The 18,452-nt window shown below is 44.6% G+C and overlaps 2 protein-coding genes across 2 annotated transcripts in view; both read left to right on the forward strand.

Moving 5' to 3' along the window:
• Positions 1-3,162, forward strand: part of LOC142497592 (ferritin heavy chain B) — a 3,721-nt gene extending 559 nt beyond the window's left edge. Inside the window, exons 2-4 of the mRNA XM_075605611.1 lie at positions 1,433-1,579; positions 2,096-2,221; positions 2,800-3,162. Coding sequence (XP_075461726.1) covers positions 1,433-1,579; positions 2,096-2,221; positions 2,800-2,955 — 429 coding nt within the window. The 3' untranslated portion in view covers positions 2,956-3,162. The remainder of the gene's footprint in view (positions 1-1,432; positions 1,580-2,095; positions 2,222-2,799) is intronic.
• Positions 3,163-14,126: 10,964 nt separating this feature from the next.
• On the forward strand, positions 14,127-17,202 carry LOC142497593 (ferritin light chain, oocyte isoform-like). The gene is made up of 4 exons (XM_075605612.1): positions 14,127-14,413; positions 15,360-15,506; positions 16,118-16,243; positions 16,884-17,202. The coding sequence occupies exons 1-4, from the start codon at positions 14,312-14,314 to the stop codon at positions 17,040-17,042; spliced, it is 534 nt and encodes a 177-aa protein (XP_075461727.1). The 5' UTR covers positions 14,127-14,311; the 3' UTR covers positions 17,043-17,202.
• The last annotated feature ends 1,250 nt before the right edge of the window (positions 17,203-18,452 follow it).

Here is an 18,452-nt window from a genome sequence, read left to right on the forward strand (position 1 = left end):
CTGGCTAAAAGTTCTCTGTAAGAAACAGCCTGATTTACATTAAATTGGCTGACTTTTTTTTTTTTTTTTTTTATTTTTTAATGTAGTGAACAAAACTACTGTTAAGATTTGACATTAAATTTAGTTAAAACTTGGTGTTATTTGATCTGCGTTTAGCATCTATTTAGTCTTTATCATTGCAACAAAATACCGCTTGTGATGCAGCACTTTTTTGGGGGGGGGGGGGGGGGGGTAATTATTTCACTCCCTCATCCTCCCCCATCCCCTCTTATCCGTGCCTTCCAGAGGACTTGCGTCCTCGTGGTTGCATGTTGTACTGTGCTTATCCATCTTATTTTCTGCTGTGGGTGGTGACTAAAGAAACCACGACATGTTTTTCACAAAGAGTAGCAGATGGGGGCAGCGCAAAGACAGCCCTCCCCCTCCCAGCCAACACTAGATTAGGGAGCAACTGAATTGCTGCAGGAGAGAAACTTGCATTGTAGTGGGGACAGGATGAATAACACATCTTTCACTTCCTGAAATATGATTTCCTCCCCTCTTTCCTCACCCCCCCCCCTTGCAGAAAGGTTAAGCAGCAAAAAGTTACATTTGCCTGACACAGCTAAGGGTAACAAAATATTTTCACTTATTTTATCCTGTGAAAACCCACAGGTTTTACTTCTATTACTTTTTAATAAGGGGGGGACAGCTGTGTGCATTAAAAAATAACACTTGCGTCACAGGCCCTTTCTGGCAGCAAAAGGGTTAAGATGGAAGGGAATTGATGTGGAAAGCAGAAAAATGAGTTAATGCTAGCCCCTCCACCCCCCATTAATTGAACCCTGATCTTGTCTTTACATACCAGTCACATGACTATGCAGGGGTCACTTCTGCTTGTTTTTAGTTATAGGTCAAAAATTCATCAAGCCCCAGTATGTCACACCCGATCCGGCGTTAACCATTAACTTTTACATGGGAGTTTGAGTTGGGTATGCTATTATGTACTGGTGGGTGAGTCTGTCCCAAAGTGTGACAAATAAGAGATGCAGAGCCATTACTTTTTATATTCCTAAACCCCAGAGTTTTCCCATTTTACAAATGCATTGGTCAACTTTTCCAAACAGTGTTTTGTTATATATTCTCTTACCTTCTGTTCTGGGGCAAGAACATTGCATAGACTTCTAAAATGTGCTACAACAAGACATTATTTTGCTTAACTGCTGAATTTGTACTAAAATTCAGGTGTGTCACCTGTGATTTAAAAAAAATAAATAAAAAAAAAACATTTTAAGGCAACTATTACGGAGTGCATAGATGGGTTTATTTCCTTTTTGACTGTATACTAGGCATATATCACTATTTTATTGCCTTGGTTTAAAACTAGGCGCATTCTCTGACACCTGCCTCCTTGTGAGCTGTGAATAACCACCACGCTTGTCTCCTTCCTCAGTCCTATTACTTTGACCGTGATGACGTGGCCCTTGACCACGTGGCCAAGTTCTTCAAGGAGCAAAGCCACGAGGAGAGGGAGCATGCAGAGAAGTTCCTGAAATACCAGAACAAGCGCGGTGGGCGTGCTGTCCTACAGGATATCAAGGTGAGTGCAGATTGAGGTTTTCAGACCCTAATGCAGAGAGCTGTCCTGAGATGGGTGGGGGGGAATAGTGCTCTGATCAATACAGATCAGAGCATGATCACAAGTTAACTAATAACCCCCCTCTTGGCTCTTGTAATATTATGCTGGGAGGCAGGTTTCCTGTGCTGGAGAATACTTCTCACTTGAGTTACAACCTCAGTATTAATGTATCCAGAGAATTACACACACACCCTTCCATATCCAATCTCTTCCTCCTAAACTCTTCACTGCCTGAGAGTCAACTTGGTACCAGCAGTAAAGTTGAATCCAAGCATGATTTTACAAAGCTACATAAAAAGCGTATGTGGCCAATAACCCTAACTAGACTTCCTGTTTGTAAGAAAACACTCTGCTTGGGATTGTACTAGACTCCTTTAACAATGTCCTAGATCGATTTCTTATTGTATTCCAGTCCTCAATTGTCTTCATCCATAACTTCCAACGCTATTGTTCCTGACCTTCTCTGTTCTTCATTAGAAACCAGAACGGGATGAGTGGGCTAACACACTGGATGCCATGCAGGCAGCTCTCCAGCTGGAGAAAACTGTGAACCAGGCCCTACTTGACCTGCACAAGTTGGCAGCTGACAAGATTGATCCTCATGTGAGTATCTATGCATTTGTAGGGAGTGCTCCTCTCTAGATTTTCCAGCTCTTACATGAAGCTGCAGAGTAAACAGTGTCTTGCTATCCCTGTTGCGAAGTGACAAACAACAATCGCAAGCACGTTCATCCTTTTTGACCAATGTCAAATTAAAGCTCCTGTGTAAATCCTATATTTTTGATTGTGAGCATTTTGATTGTGAGCAAACTGATTTATTGCCAAGAAACTGTTGTAAAATTTTGGCAGGTTTCTACATATTGACTAATGTAGAAGTGTTCTAGATGTCATACGTGAGCTTCAGATCACAATTATAAAACCAGTCTTGCTGGATCCGTTGAGATATTTCATGCTGGTTCGCACACTACTCGCCAAAAGGAATGCAGTTGCTCAGCACTACATGAGATCAGAGGAATGCCGACGACCAAACAGAACAATACATTGTTTGGCTTTCTAAATCTCCTTGGCTTTCTTGGTTCAAATTAATCATTTCTCCTCTCGTCCTTGTTTCTGTATAATGTTGAGAATACTTTCTTTCCTGCGCCATATTTATTGAAGCTGTATTTTATTCTTCCTCCCAGCTCTGTGACTTCCTGGAGACCGAGTACCTGGAGGAACAGGTGAAGTCCATGAAGAAGCTTGGCGACTACATCACCAACCTGAAGCGCCTGGGAGTGCCCCAGAATGGAATGGGCGAGTACCTGTTTGACAAGCACACCCTGGGGGAGAGCAGCTAAACTCTCCTCTGGGAGGATACAGCCAGCCTACTGTGCATCACACAAACGGATCTTTAATACCTCTGGAACAAATGTAACTTCCCCAAACCCTCAGATTGTCCTGTGGGGATGATGGGCAGTAGAAATCTTGTGTGATAAACTTTCCAAATCATGCAGTAGTTGCTGTGCTTGTCAACATGTTTCCAATAAAAAAAAAGGTTTTCTGCATTTGTGTTGTGGTCGTCCCCTTTTTTTGGGGGGGGGAGGTGGAGGGGGGACAGACAGGTCAGTGGGCTGTGGTGAAGGAAAACATGAACCGCTTTATCGAAATAAAAGTTTGCAGGTCCGTACTGTGTGTGGTTCCATTTGACAACATATTATGTAGTTTGAATACATTGAGGGAGAGGTGCAACACCTACAAGTTTTTAATACTTGTTTTTATCAACCTTTTATACCTGTGATTACAAGATCATGTGATATGTAACATTTTTGTTGGATCAAATATATTTAGTCCATTTACATGTTCTCAAGCAACAGATGTGTATACAGATTCATATATAACATTAAATAACCAATATCAGAATATGGTACTGAGAGCATAAATCAGACAAAAGAAACAATAGAAACAATTGGCTCAGGAAATCTCACATTTGCCTATGCCAAGGTTGGCTGACACAGGCTTTACACAATGGACTATAAATTCATGCACTCGCCAAACAAAACCTCCACGGCTCATGTTCAAAGTGGGATTCTCATGATTAAATTCCTGACAGAACACAAGTAAAATAGAAGTGATACTTTAGTGCCTAACACCCCAACTGGCCCTGATTCCTGCATTTGAACTACGCTGGAAAGGAGGAAATCATCTATACCAGACTGCATCATTACTGCTGTGATACTGCCTTTACCATTTATATTTGCTGTGACTTCACTTCTCAAATTATGCACTTCTTTCTACCAGCCTCAGTATGTCTCAAACTCTATTCATATATCTCCATCTCTCCTTCCCCACTTCTCAGTTCACATGAACTCCTTTCTTACCTGCGTCCTCTCGCACCACAGAGCTATATCCCCTGCACTAAAAAACACCCCTACAAATCATCCTCACACATCCTCTTTCTATCCATGCTTCTGGGGATATCTCTCCCAATCCTGGTCCCTGCCTTATTTCTACATGCGCTCATCCTCGCCTGCCAATTGCAACCTCTACTCCTTCTGGTGTCAACCCCTCCAACCTCATACCCATCCCCTGCCACCCTCCCTTCTCTCTCCCTTTCTCCTGTGCCCTTTGGAATGCTCGCTCCCTTTCTAACAAGTTCCTCTCTGTACATGACTTTTTTTCTCTCTCACTCTCTGCTCCTATTTGCTATAACTGAGAACTGGCTCACTCAGTATGACACTGCTCTGGAAGCTGCCCTCTCCTATGGTGGCCTTTCTTTCTCCCACACTCCGCGCACTGATGGCAGGGGTGGAGGCGTGGGGCTCCTGCTCTCCCCCCTCTGCCGTTAACGAACCCTTCCTATTCCTCCATCTCTTGCTTTTCCCTCCTTTGAGGCTCACACTGTCCAGATCGTCTCTCCTCTCCCTGTCCATGTGGCGGTCATCTATCGCCCACCTACCTCTACTCGTCCCCCTTTTGCCTTTCTCACTTTCAATCCTGGCTCTCTTTCTTTCTTTCTCTCCTCGGACTCCCCTGTTCTTCTCCTTGGAGACTTCAATTGCCACATTGATGACCCCTCTCTCCCTTGGGCTTCCCGCTTTCTTTCTCTAACCTCTTCTTTTGGCCTTCAACAGTGGACTGCAGCCAGCACCCACAAGGATGGCCACTACTTAGACCTGGTTTTCACTAAAAACTTCTCTCTCTCCAATTTCTCCATTTCCTCTCTCTGACCATCATCTCATCCTCCCTATCTCGCTTCTCCCCTTCTCCACCTCCATCTACCCCCCCGGTTCTGCAGAAACCTGCGCTCTATTCACTTACCTGACTTTGAGTCCACTTTAAGCTCCTCCCTCCCCTCTCAGCTCTGCTACATACCCTGACAACCTGGTCAGGAACTACAACTCTGTCTTGTCCTCATCTCTTGATCTACATGCCCCGCTTTCTCTCTGCCGCACTCGCCCTTCTAACCCTAGACCCTGGCTAAATTCCTACACGCGCATGCTGCGTTCCTCTGAACGCCTCTGGAGGAAGTCTCACACTCTCGCAGACTTCCTTCACTACAAATTTATGCTATCCTGTTTCAACTCTGCCCTCTCGCAAGCTAAACAAGCCTACATTTCTTCACTAATCAACATGCACAAGTCTAACCCACGCCGACTGTTCTCTGTCTTTGATACTCTACTCAAACCACCCTCAGCTGCCTCTCCTTCCTCCATCTCCGCTCAGGACTTTGCTGACTATTTTAAGGAAAAGGTGGAATCCATACAGCAGAACATCCCCTCCGTTTCTTCCGCCCATCCTACACCTCTTCCTAACTCTCCTCCTGCCTTCCTTGACTCTTTTTCCACTCAGAGGAGGATGTGCCGCTGTTGATCTCCTCTTCTCCCTCTACCACCTGCCTTCTTGACCCCATTCCCTCCCATCTCCTAAAACCTCTTGCTCCTACTATAATCCCTACGCTCACACACATTTTTAACTCCTCCCTCTGCTCTGGAACCTTTCCATCCTCCTTCAAACATGCAACAGTCATACCATTACTCAAAAACAGCAAGCTTGACCCTACCTGTCTTAATAATAATAATAATAGCATGTTCTTGTATCGCGTTGCTAATTGTACGCAGCGCTTTACAGAGACATTTTGCAGGCACAGTCCCTGCCCCATAGAGCTTACAATCTATGTTTTTGGTGCCTGAGGCACAGGGAGATAAAGTGACTTGCCCAAGGTCACAAGAAGCCGACACCAGGAATTGAACCAGGCTCCCCTGCAGCAATCTCAGTGTCAGTCAGTGTCTTTACTCACTGAGCCACTCCTTCTCCCCTGTCTTTCTAACTATCGACCTGTCTCCCTCCTGCTTTTTGCCTCAAAACTCCTTGAACGTCTTGTATTCTCTAGCTTGCTCCATTTTCTGAACACCTATTCTCTCCTAGACCCTCTACAATCTGGCTTCCGCACTGCTCACTCCACGGAAACAGCCCTCACTAAAATAACAGACGACCTCCATGCTGCCAAAGACAGAGATCATTACACTCTGCTCATATTACTCGACCTCTCTGCAGCATTTGACACAGTGGACCACCCTCTTCTCCACCACATTCTCCATACTCTTGGTATTCGGAACAAAGCTCTATCCTGGATCTCATCCTATCTCTCCCATCGTACTTTCAGTGTCTCTTCTACTAACACCTCCTCCTCCTCTATCGATCTCTCTGTGGGGGCACCCCAGGGCTCTGTCCTGGGACCTCTTCTCTTTTCTCTGTACACACTCTCTCTAGGTGACCTAATAATATCTTTTGGGTTTAATTATCACCTCTATGCCGACGACACACAAATATACTTTTCAACACCTGACCTTACACCTGCTGTACAAACTAAAGTTTCTGAATGTCTCTCTGCTATATCATCCTGGATGGCCCTCCGACGCCTTAAACTCAACATGGCTAAAACAGAGCTCCTCATACTTCCTCCCAAACCTGGCCCTACTACCTCCTTCCACATTACTGTTGGAACTACAATCATTCACCCAGTAGCCCAAGCACGCTGCCTAGGGGTCACACTCGACTCCTCTCTCACATTCGCCCCTCACATTCAAAACATTTCTAAAACTTGTCGCTTTTTCCTCCGCAATATAACAAAGATACGCCCTTTCCTCTGTTGCTCGACTGCTAAAACTCTGACTCAGGCCCTCATTTTCTCCCGTCTTGATTACTGTAACCTCCTGCTGTCCGGCCTTCCTGCCTCTCACCTGTCTACCCTACAATCTATCCTAAATGCTGCTGCCAGAATCACTCTACTCTTTCCTAGATCTGTCTCAGCATCTCCCCTCATGAAATCCTTCTCCTGGCTTCCGATCAAATCCCACATCTCACACTCCATTCTTCTCCTCACTTTTAAAGCTTTACATTCTTCTGCCCCTCCTTACAGCTCATCCCTAATTTCTCGTTATGCACCATCCAGACTCTTGCGTTCTTCTCAAGGATGTCTTCTTTCTACCCCATTTGTATCTAAAGCACTCTCCCACCTTAAACCTTTTTCACTGACTGCCCCACACCTCTGGAATGCCCTTCCCCTCAGTACCCGACTAGCACCCTCTCTATCCACCTTTAAGACCCACCTTAAGACACACTTGCTTAAAGAAGCATATGAATAGAACTGTGGATATTCTGAACACATGATACATAAAGCTTGGCCCCCTGCAGACGCACTTACCAGAACTCCCTCCTACTGTCTCTGTACGTTTTACCTACCTACCAATTAGACTGTAAGCTCTTCGGGGCAGGCACTCCTCTTCCGAAATGTTACTTTTATGTCTAAAGCACTTATTCCCATGATCTGTTATTTATATTATCTGTTATTTATTTGATTACCACATGTATTACTACTGTGAAGCGCTATGTACATTAATGGCGCTATATAAATAAAGACATACAATACAATACAACTAGGGATTAAAAAGGGTGCAAGCTTTCAGGGTTACTAAGGTCCTGTCCAGGCAGATTATTACCAGCAATAAGCCTGAAGAAGGGACCCTACTAGTTCTGAAAGCTTGCACTCTTTAAAACCATTAGTTACACATGAACAGTACTGTATCACTTTTACCTTACCTTTGTTCTGTCTACTTTACGGGCTAGCATCGGTACCATCCTCTATTTGTTTAAACAACTCAGACTGTAGAAAGCGGTCTTCAGATCTAAATGTACAATAACAAGCACCTCAGCTATCCCTTCAATAGACATTTAGATTAGTATACAACTGGGAAAAATTACATTTTGGAGGGGCAAATACTTTTTCCAAGTTTAACTCTTACATTTTTTTTCACATTCCCCCCCCCCCACCCCAAATATTATATTCTTATCAAGCACACAGCAGGAAAAGAAAGAAACTGGAGTTGGGATGTTGAAGCTAAAACAAAGCTGTTTTCATTTGTTTCTTGACTTAACCCTTTCGCTGCCTTAGTCTGCAAGACGTTGTTGGCCTCTTTAGGTGAAAGTGTTAATATTGCGCTGTAATACTCCTAACAATCTATATTTAAGGGTGTGCTTAGAACTTGAGTCCTCTCCCTAAGGTCTGGGCCAGGCCTAGATACAGATGTCCAAAAGGACATGTACAGTAAGTGCACAATACTGCTCACTCTAGCTCCTTATTGATTGTTTAATTTCATTACGAAGGGGTGTGAAATAAGTATTCTCTCACAAATAACATGATAGCCAGTTTAGGGGTGTACAAAAAGGATTTATTTTTTTGTACCTGGCTTTGTGTATTGGTGAACGAATTTGTGTATTTGGATTTAATACCACAGTACACTACTTTTCTTTAATGGACCATCCTTAATAATCCTATTATGTAGGCATCTAACGTATGTGAAACCAGTTGTCAAACTATGATGGTATTAAAGGGTTCAGAGTCCCACTTTTTTGTATTTATAAACCCAGATTACCAATACTTCTTTACTGCTAGCCTATAGTCCCACTTTCAATCTAAGGCCGCGGATATAGTGCTGGTCCGCACAACGGAGCGCATGGTGTCGTTCGCGCCTGTTGCCTGAGCGATCCGTGGCCTCAGATCGCTTGTGACGGGGAGGCGGGGCCATGACATCATGAGGCTAGTTTGCCCTCATTGGCTGAACCGCTCACGAGACGCGGCCGTCGCACGAAGAAAACAAAACAATTTGTCTTTTTTTTTAAAAATTGCCGTGCTATCACGCTTCTTTGCGTGCACTATGGCCGGCCCGATACAGCTTTTGTTCGCGCCGCGTGAGCCATCGCTCACAACTATGGATGCAGCCTTAGGGCTTGTACATCGTAGACGCGGGCGATGGAGCGCATGACGTCGCACGCCTGCTGCACAGGCGATCTGTGGCCTGTGGGGTCTGGAGGAGGAGACACGACCAGGAGCTGCTCGAATTCAATGTTTGGGGGCGCGCCCGTGACGTCACGTGAGCGGTTTGCCCTCATTGGCTGAACCGCGCACGTGACCCGACCATCACGTGACCAAATCAAGTGAAAAATCGGCCACACTGTCGCGCCATGAGGTCCGACTAAGTTACCAGTGGTGGAAAATACCTGTTGATAACCCAAACACAGTAAAGGAAAAAGGTGGTTTATCAAAGCCATTTAACGTATGTTGAGACTATTAGGTGAGAGGTCCAATAACACAAACCCACTGAGCTTGGTTTTCAAGATAAAAATCCTCTTTATAAAGCAGCTCCCCGTCATCCTTCCTCATCATTCCTCCCTTAACCGTGTCGGAGTCACACGTCCCATGACCTGAATCCACTATCCCTGCTCATGTGACATCTTTGCAACCTCAGCTGCTTTGTTTTGTTTAAAAAAACAAAACATTCTATCGTGCCCCGAACTTCCTTTTTTTTATATGTCTCCTGACAGCAAGACTTTCTCAGAGAACTTCTTCTAGTACAAGCTGCAGATAAAAATGTTACATCAGTCAAAATGTCACAGTCACTAAAAATGTGCTATTGTTTTAAAGACAGTGGCCGAAGCACGTAGGTACGAATTTATAAAGTACAACTACGTTTCAAATGTTATAATATATATTATATATTTACTTTAGATTTACGGCTCCTTTTTCTTTTTAAAGAAATAGGGGTTTTTTTTATATATATGTTTTCCCTCCTTTTCTTTTTTTTTTAAAAGATAAATACTGAATAAGGGTTTATAAAGAAAAAACATGTGACTCAGTGGGAAACTAGTTTACAATGTCTTGAAACTAAGCACAGTGCTGTTGGTTTTAAACCACTTTGACCACCTACTACACATGTGAAAGAGAGTTGTTAGTGACTTCGATCTTTTATTAATGCTCAGTAGAAGGGAGAGAGAAAGAGAGTTGAGGTGGGAGAGATAGGTGAGGGGGGAGAGAGAGAGGTGAGGGGAGAGAGAGAGGTGAGGGGAGGTAAAGGTGGATGAAAAGTAGAGGTGAGGGAGACGAAGAGGTAGAGGTGTGAGGGGGAGAAGTAGATGTGTGAGGAGGAGAAGTGGAGGTGTGAGGGGGAGAAGTGGAGGTGTGAGGGGCAGAGAGAAAGGTGTGAGTGGGCAGAGGGAGAGGTGTGAGGGGGCAGTAGAGAGAGATGTGAGGGGGCAGTAGCGAGAGATGTGAGGGGCAGAGAGGTGTGAGAGGGCAGAGAGAGAGAGGTGTGAGGGGGCAGAGAGAGGTGTGAGAGGGCAGAGAGAGAGAGGTGTGAGGGGGCAGAGAGAGGTGTGATGGGGCAGAGAGAGGTGTGAGAGGGCAGAGCAAGGGAGAGGTGAGAGGGGCAAGTAGGGAGAGGTGAGAGGGGCAAGTAGAGAGAGGTGTGAGGAGCAGAGAGAGAGAGAGAGAGAGAGAGAGAGGTGTGATTGGGCAGAGAGAGAGGTGTGAGAGGGCAGAGAGAAAGGTGTGAGGAGGAAAAGTGAGAAAGGAGTGAAAGGGCAGAAAGAGAGAGAGCTGTGAGGGGGGCATAGAGAGACGTGTGAGGGGCAGAGAGAGAGAGAGGTATGAGGGAGTATGACGGTAGGGGGTAACCAGGCTGTACATTAAAGGTTAAGCCCACCTGGTTACCCCTGAAACCCATGGGTCCCTGGCAGCTACATAGCACCAAAAGCTAGGGGGACATGTAAAAGTTAAAGAGTCCCCTGCTTTTCCACTTTTCATGTTCCCCTTGCCCCAGAAACATGAAACTTCTTGAGTGTGGGTTTTAGGTGGGATATTTGGGTAGAAGTGCAATTATTTTGTTTGCAGGAGTTCGCGGGCCAAAGTTACCGGTAGTCCCCTAACTCTCCCCGGCGAGCAGTCATGTTTTGCCGGTACGTGGGTTGAATTTCCCCGGGGCTGCCCAGTGTCCCCCCGACTCCTGGTTTTCGAGCTCAGATATCCCAGATCCATTTCCCGCACAGGTATGGGTCTCCCCAAGACATATTATGTATTCAACTATGTTTTATTATGTTTGGGGCATTTCTTATAAGTCTCTATACAGTCTGCCCGGGCATCTACCTAGGCGCCAGCATGTCTGCATAGAGTCCGTAGTTCAAAGGAGAGAGGATGTCCAGTGGTGAGAAAACAGTTTGATGGGCGAGGAAGGGCGATTGCCCAATGGCAATGAGTTAGCCGAGGGAGATACAGCTTGTAGGCGCATCTCTCATTGGCTAATTCGTATTTCCCGCCCACCCGGCTTTTCGAGCCGGCTTGGCACGCCTCCTCCTCTGTCGTCAGCCAAAGGACGAGCCCCTATTCCTATTGGCTAGTGGGAGGGAATTCCCCCGCTCTGATTGGTCCTACTTCCATGCTGAACATCGCTCAGTGGAAGGTATGTAAGGAGATCCCCCAGTCAGACAACCAGATCATTTATTGACTTGTGTTGATGAAGCTAGGGCGGGCTTTTCAATGTTGCTCTGTCACGAATAGCAGAGCAACCGGCATCGTTTTGAAGCTAGGAAAGTCTGCCCTGCAGAGACTAAGTCAGGCGTCAGGACCAGGTTCTGAGAATTGAACGTAGCGGTCGCGGCTAGGATCTTTAGCCGAAAAGAGGACCAGGAAGCCCGGGGGTATATCCCGGTCAGGGTAAGCCTTCCAAAGCAGGCGCCATGCACCTATTAGAGCCTAGATTTCACCCCCAGTAAGTGTGTATTTCGTCTGTATTTTGTGTGTTCATTGTGTGTACGCGGGTTTACCCGAATAAACTTCATTTTGTTCTACTACCTTGTTTTGCCTCGTGAATGATCCCGGTATAAATTTGTAAAAAGTCCTGGTCTCCTGTGAAAGGGGGCAAGTAGAGAGAGGTGTGAGAGGGCAGAGAGAGAGTGATGTGAGAGGGCAGAGACAGAGAGAGAGAGGTGTGAGAGGGCAGAGAGAGAGAGTGATGTGAGAGGGCAGAGAGAGAGAGGTGTGAGAGGGCAGACAGAGAGTGACGTGAGAGGGCAGAGACAGAGAGAGAGAGGTGTGAGGTGGCAGAATTAGAGAGGTGTGAGGGGGCAGAGTGAGAGAGGTGTGAGGGGGCAGAACGAGAGAGGTGTGAGTGGGCAGAGTGAGAGAGTTGTGAGGGGGCAAGTAGAGAGAGGTGTGAGAGGTCAGAGAGAGGTGTGAGGGGGCAGAGAGAGAGAGGTGTGAGGGGGCAGAGAGAGAGAGGTCTGAGGGGGTGGAGCAGAGAGTTTTTGAGAGGGCAGAAAGAGAGGTGTGTGAGGGGGCAGAGAGAGAGAGAGAGGGGTGTGAGAGGGCAAAGAGAGACAGGGGTGTGAGGGGGCAAAGAGAGAGAGGTGTGAGGGGGCAGACAGAGGTGTGAAGGGGCAGAGAGACAGAGTGAGGTGTGATTTTTAAGTTCTGTCATTTTTTTGCATAGTTAATTCTGTTTGAATCTTTTTTTATAGAAATCATGAGACCAAAAACGGAAAAAACTTTGAGAAATCTGTTTTTTCCCACTGCGGCTACTGTTTTGCTGCATGGAGATCTCATGAGTCTCTGCCTGTCTTCTATAGCTAGAAAATTAATCTCCTCACTCAATGACTCAGCACAAAACACAAGGTTCATAGAATGACTCAGCATGTTACATCTGTTCCTTCCATGATTAGACTCCTTCAGGGAGCATAAGCTCACTTATTAAATATCTGTTTCACCAGTGTTTCAGTCCTGTAGCTGTCTATAGATACCTAGTATGTCCATACACTGATTCCAAATGGAATGGTCTACCATGTTGATTTACATAGTTACATAGTAGATGAGGTTGAAAAAAGATGTAGGTCCATCAAGTTCAACCAATGCTAACTTTAGAAAACAGATACTTTATCCTATATCTATACTTATTGATCCAGGGGAAGGCAAACAAAAAAAACCAGTGTCATATCATCCAATGATATGTCCATACACTGATTCCAAATGGAATGGTCTACCATGTTGATTTTGGGTGCCATTTTGATTTGGTTGATCTTTACCGCCCTTGCAGCAGTAACAGACTGGAGATTCAGAGGAATGATGTTTGAAGAGAAGCAGAGGGCACAGAAGATGGGTAATGGAAATCAGCAACTGTAAATATATTTAGTTTTCTGCTTGGTACATGACTCGACACTCACCGAGTCATTTGACACCACAACACGTAACCCACTCTGTTTTGAAACGCTGCCATTACATGAACCCAGATAGCGAGCCAGAGTGGCTACCGGCATTCTCTACGCAGGTCAGTATTTCCGAAAGTATGGGGTCCCCAGAGTTTAAATGAACGGGATTCAGCTCCGGAGACCCCCTGCTTTAATCCTATGTAAAAAAAAATTACAAAAAAGCCTGCTTGGATTGCTGCTTTAAATGGGCTAATCTGACGTAGCATTAAACTCCTTTGTTGCATCAATGGTTTGCAATTAATTTATAAAGCAGTGGCCAGTTCAGGTTCTACATTTCTTATCCCAACAGATTGTTCCCTGGGAATAAAACTGCCATAAACAGTTTTTACTAGTTACGCCCTACTAGTAATGTGGAGCCAAGTGATACTAAAGGTATTATTCTCCTCCCCTGCCCTGAAGGTGCTAAAAAACAAATATATCCCACGTGGTTACATTTATTGCTGTTTCAGCTTTATAGACTTTTTAAAATATTACCTTTCAATATTTTATAACACTTCAAAAGCTTTACCCGACTAATTTATACCCCCAACCCATATTTACACTATCCCAATTAAATGTAATAAAAACGTAACTACGGGAATCTTTTTTGGGGAGGAATTTAGTGAAACCCTGTGCTGTTTGCAGCCCATGTGGGCAATAATTGCACAATGTATTTAGTGTATGACAAAAACAGCACAGCATACACTAAATCTAGCACAGGGTGAGTCTGGGTTCCCTATCTTTTACTTATATCTTTTTTTTGTGCTGTGGATAAAGACAGTGGCAAAAGAGTCATAAAGTCTACATTTCCATCCCCTCTACCAGTACAATCACATGTTGTTTGTGTTCTTGCCAGAGAGCCCCACCCAGGGAGTGCAGGAGACGAATCTGATTGGCTTTCCTTTAGAGTGGGGGGGAGGAGCTACTTGGGGGAGGAGCCCTTTGTCAGTATAAAAACCCTGCAGCAGCACCTCCTTACTCAGAGACATCAGAACAGAGGCAGCTATAGGAGACCTTGGTTTTTGCTTCAACAGTGTTTGAACGGAACTGGGAGTCTTTCTGGTTGCTGCAATTGCTATACCAGTCCTGTTTTTTTCCACCAGCTACATTTCTTACTTGACAAAAACATCTCATTTTATCACCATGAGCTCCCAGATCCGCCACAACTACCACCAGGACAGCGAGGCTGGAGTCAACCGTGTTGTGAACATACAGCTGCACGCATCCTATGTGTACCAGTCAGTGGTGAGTAAGTCTCTGCTCGGGTTGCTCTCTGCTCGGGTTGCTCTCTGCTGCCCTCTATGTTCCCTGTCGCCTTCCTGCTCAGTTATAACTTTGCTCTGATTATAATAACTGTTCCTTGCTTGTCTATAGGAGCCACATTCCTGTACCTACTGCATGTTCTCCTGAGTCCCTCACCCTCCTCTTCTATCCTATCCCTTTCTCTGCTGTCTTTCCCTCATCTTTCAGATTGTAGTTAACCCAATCCTTTCAGGTAACAGCAGGGGTGGGCAACACCAGTCCTCAAGGGCCACCAACAGGTCAGGTTTTAAGGATATCCCTGCTTCAGCACAGATGGGGATATCCTTAAAACCTGACCTGTTGGTGGCCCTTCAGGACTGGAGTTGCCCATCCCTGATTTTGACATCCATATAATGACCAAGTAGTGGAAATTAATATTTGGTGGGTCTGTATTATCACTGCTGTTCTAACATATCTCCTTTTTTTTTATTAGAGGTCCAAGATCTTTAATACAGAGATGCCCCTATTTGTGCCTGCTATTTCTGACGGTGGAAACTGGAACCCCCTAATAATCATGCCTATATGTTATGCCTAATTTGGTCTTTTCCTATGTTCCATTTTCAAATCTGTCCCAAGCTCTTAAATTTGCTTTTTCATTTCTTAAATCTCTCCTTAATCACTTCTCTACCACAGAAACCTCTGATTGCATGCTAATTATACTCCAGTATAGTGACTTTTCTGCATGCCTGGCTTGCTCACAAATGTGTTTTTCAGCTGCATTTTTATATGGGGCTTCATAAATTGTTCCTAGCACATAGATAACATCTGAAGGCATTTGACTACTGTTGCTTACACATTGACATTTTTGTCTTAACCCATTCAGTGCCAGATGTTTAATACTAATCGCTTGCATTTCATGTCTGGATGACTCTTCTCTCTGCTTCTTTAGGGATATTACTTTGACCGTGACGATGTGGCTCTGGCCAAGTTCTCCAAGTTTTTCCGCGAGCAGTCGGAGAAGAAGCGTGAGCAGTCGGAGGGTTTCCTTAAATTCCAGAACAAGCGTGGAGGGCGGGTCGTGCTCCAAGACATCAAGGTAACTCCTACATTTCTTAGGCAACAAACTAAACGCATTGCTGGCCTCCCTGTAACCTTCTCTGCACCAGGACCTTGTTACCTATTTACAGTTGTATATTTTATTTCTTGCTGTTCTTGTCCCTACCTGTTTGCACTGTGCTGTGACATGTTTGTGCTATAAGTCACTTTCTAATATGTGTGTGTGTGTGTGTGTGTGTGTGTGTGTGTGTGTGTGTGTGTGTGTGGCCATGGGAATCTCTCACTGCATTGGGTGAATTGCATTTGCAGCTATAGTTAAACTAACCTCTACCATGGCAACATCACTTTTGGAGACATCCATTTTGACTTCCTGGACACTTCATAGATCTGTCGACTGCTGCTTTAACTCATTATAGTGGTCTACAGCAGCGGTCTCAAACCTGTCTCCTTAAGAGGACTGGCAAATAATAAAATTGGAGGACCAGTTGATACTAAGGCTGACATTTTTAAACATGCTACCGTACTTATAAATAAAACAATTGAAACTGTAAAAAAAAAAAAAAAAATCTACATCTGCTCTTCCCTGTCCCTTGCTCAGCCTCTCATGCTCCTCCATAATGTACCTGAACAAAACTTTGTTTCCTGTCTTAGAAACCAGAAGCTGATGAGTGGGGAAATGGGACCCAAGCCATGGAGTATGTGCTAAAACTAGAGAAGACTGTGAACCAGGCCCTGCTGGATCTGCATAAGGTTGCTCTGGACTCTGCTGATCCCCATGTAAGCTGTTCAAGGACAAAAGCTTTAGTTATTGAGTGACGTGACTCCACTGCTACTGATTAATGAAGTGACGAGAAATCTGTTTCATTAGGTGTTGTACCTTACATCAGGGGGGTGCAAACAGGGGGTGTAGTTTTTGTCTTTGTTTTTTTAGGGGGGGGGGTCACAGTGGTTAGAGGCCTGTGCTTCAGCGCGGGGCCTCTAACATGCCTGAATTGAGCCGTCTTTGTTCAACGCGGTGTCATCTGACACCGTATTAAAGGGGTGCAGTGCAGGAAGTTTGTGCACTCCTGCTTTACGTTACAGCTTTAACTTGGACATTATGGGTTACACCTGAATCTGCCTTCCACAGGTGCAGTGCTCTTAATGAGTGCTGGTAACACTTTTGCATCTCTAGTGCTTATCTAGTGACATGTAAATGGTTAAGGTTTTATACAAATGCAGAACAAAAAGGCCTAAATGTATATGCTACTGTGTAATTTTGGAGTTCAGTGGACTCATTAGACATGACGTATGCAGCAGAATTCTGAAACTGCTTGGTAGACAATACTAGATGTAATATTTTCTTTAACCTTCCTGTATGGCTCACTTCCCTTTTTTTTTTTTTTTTTTTTTTGTTCCACATTTCTTGCCTGAACAGATGTGTGACTTCTTGGAGTCTGAATACCTGGAGAAGGAGGTCAAGCTGATCAAGAAACTGGGAGACCACCTCACCAACCTGAGACGTGTGAAGGCGGCTGAAGTGGGCATGGGAGAGTACCTCTTTGACAAGCTGACCCTGGGGGAAGACAGTGACTAAATGCTGTCTCCTTGGAAGGGCCTGGGGGTGCATTTTATCCCATGACTGAGCCCCCAGTCTAAATAACTGCTCATGCTCTAAAATGAGAGGAAATGTCATCTTTGGGGAAAAGTGATTTGCATGATCTGCAAAAAAAATAAAGCTCTACTAATAGCATTAAGTACTCTTGTGTAGCATTTGTCAAATCCAAGGTGCCTTAGAAGGGCTTCTGACACTAGGTCTAGCTTCTCTATACAAACTAGTGCACTAGTGTTGGGTGTGCTTTCAGAGTTGTAGTGTTTCAAGCTCCAATCTGGTGTATATTGTAATAGCTTTGATACAATGCATAAACAAAAGCCATAACAACTAGTACAGTTGTACTTGGAGACACAGGGGGTATCATACCATTTTTCTTTTTTAAATCTCCAAGGGGGTTCACAAAGCTCTAATAAAGGGTATCGTAGTTCAATACAGCTTTAAATGCCATACAAGGCAATTGCAGATAACTCCTGGATTCAAAGTTGGGACCTGATCAGGTAAAGCCAGCCTTTAAATGGTGGATGGGCAGCCAGACCTGTTCTGGGTGGGAGTGAGATCTGCATGAGCAGGAAGGATGTGGTGAGTCAGCACAGAAGGTAGGGGCTGGCACCCAGCTGTTTTATACTGCCCAATCACAACACCTGTCATCAATTTCCCCCTTCAACTTGTACCCTGCCAGGTTATATTTTTCTGTGTATACAGAAAAGTGGTGTACCTGTGCACTCAATGTATGTATAATGCAAATATATCACATGCAAGTGCTTCTGAATAAGTGTATACATAAGTACAGTACAATGACCCCTTATAAATTTGTGCAACCTTCACTAAACTGAAAAAAAGCTAAATGTGTAGCCGCTCAACTGTAGAATTGGGCCGGAGTCTGGTCCAAGATGTAGTCTTGTCTTCCAGATAAGAGAAGCGCATAGAAAACCTTGTGGTGTATGTGTGGAATAGAAAAATACACATAATGGTGTAGCCAGTAATATAAAAGTGAACTTCTAAATGTAAGAATGTGTTAATACCGTTCATATTTTAGGTGGGTATATAGTGATATCAGAGATCCATCTCTCTGATGTGAGCAAAAGGGTATTCTTCTTCACCTGGTCCCATTACCAGAGGCATTACACCCCTATTGATTAAGGGTTAAGATGGCATATAAGAAATATAGCCAAGATGTGAAGTTGCGGCCTCGTGGAAGAAGGTTTGCCCCCCCCTCTAGGGGAATGATTAAAAAAAGAATTAACGAGGTGATGCAGATGGAGAAGCTCACAGCCTTTCTAAAACAGAGATCTAACCCATTTTATGAGATTTGGGAACCTTGGTTAACGCTACAGGACAATACCATCCTCCAACACGCTAACATCCCAAACTAATGACAGACTACTGTCACGG

Source organism: Ascaphus truei, chromosome 6, assembly GCF_040206685.1.
Source record: "Ascaphus truei isolate aAscTru1 chromosome 6, aAscTru1.hap1, whole genome shotgun sequence".
Lineage (NCBI taxonomy): Eukaryota > Metazoa > Chordata > Amphibia > Anura > Ascaphidae > Ascaphus > Ascaphus truei.

What these genes read in the sequence shown, in the direction of transcription:
- LOC142497593 (XM_075605612.1), top strand. Translation starts at nt 14,312, where the DNA reads ATGAGCTCCCAGATCCGCCACAACTACCACCAGGACAGCGAGGCTGGA. An exon ending in CCTATGTGTACCAGTCAGTG is followed by an intron (nt 14,414 to 15,359) that starts GTGAGTAAGTCT and finishes CTGCTTCTTTAG; the next exon opens with GGATATTACTTTGACCGTGA. An exon ending in TGGACTCTGCTGATCCCCAT is followed by an intron (nt 16,244 to 16,883) that starts GTAAGCTGTTCA and finishes TTGCCTGAACAG; the next exon opens with ATGTGTGACTTCTTGGAGTC.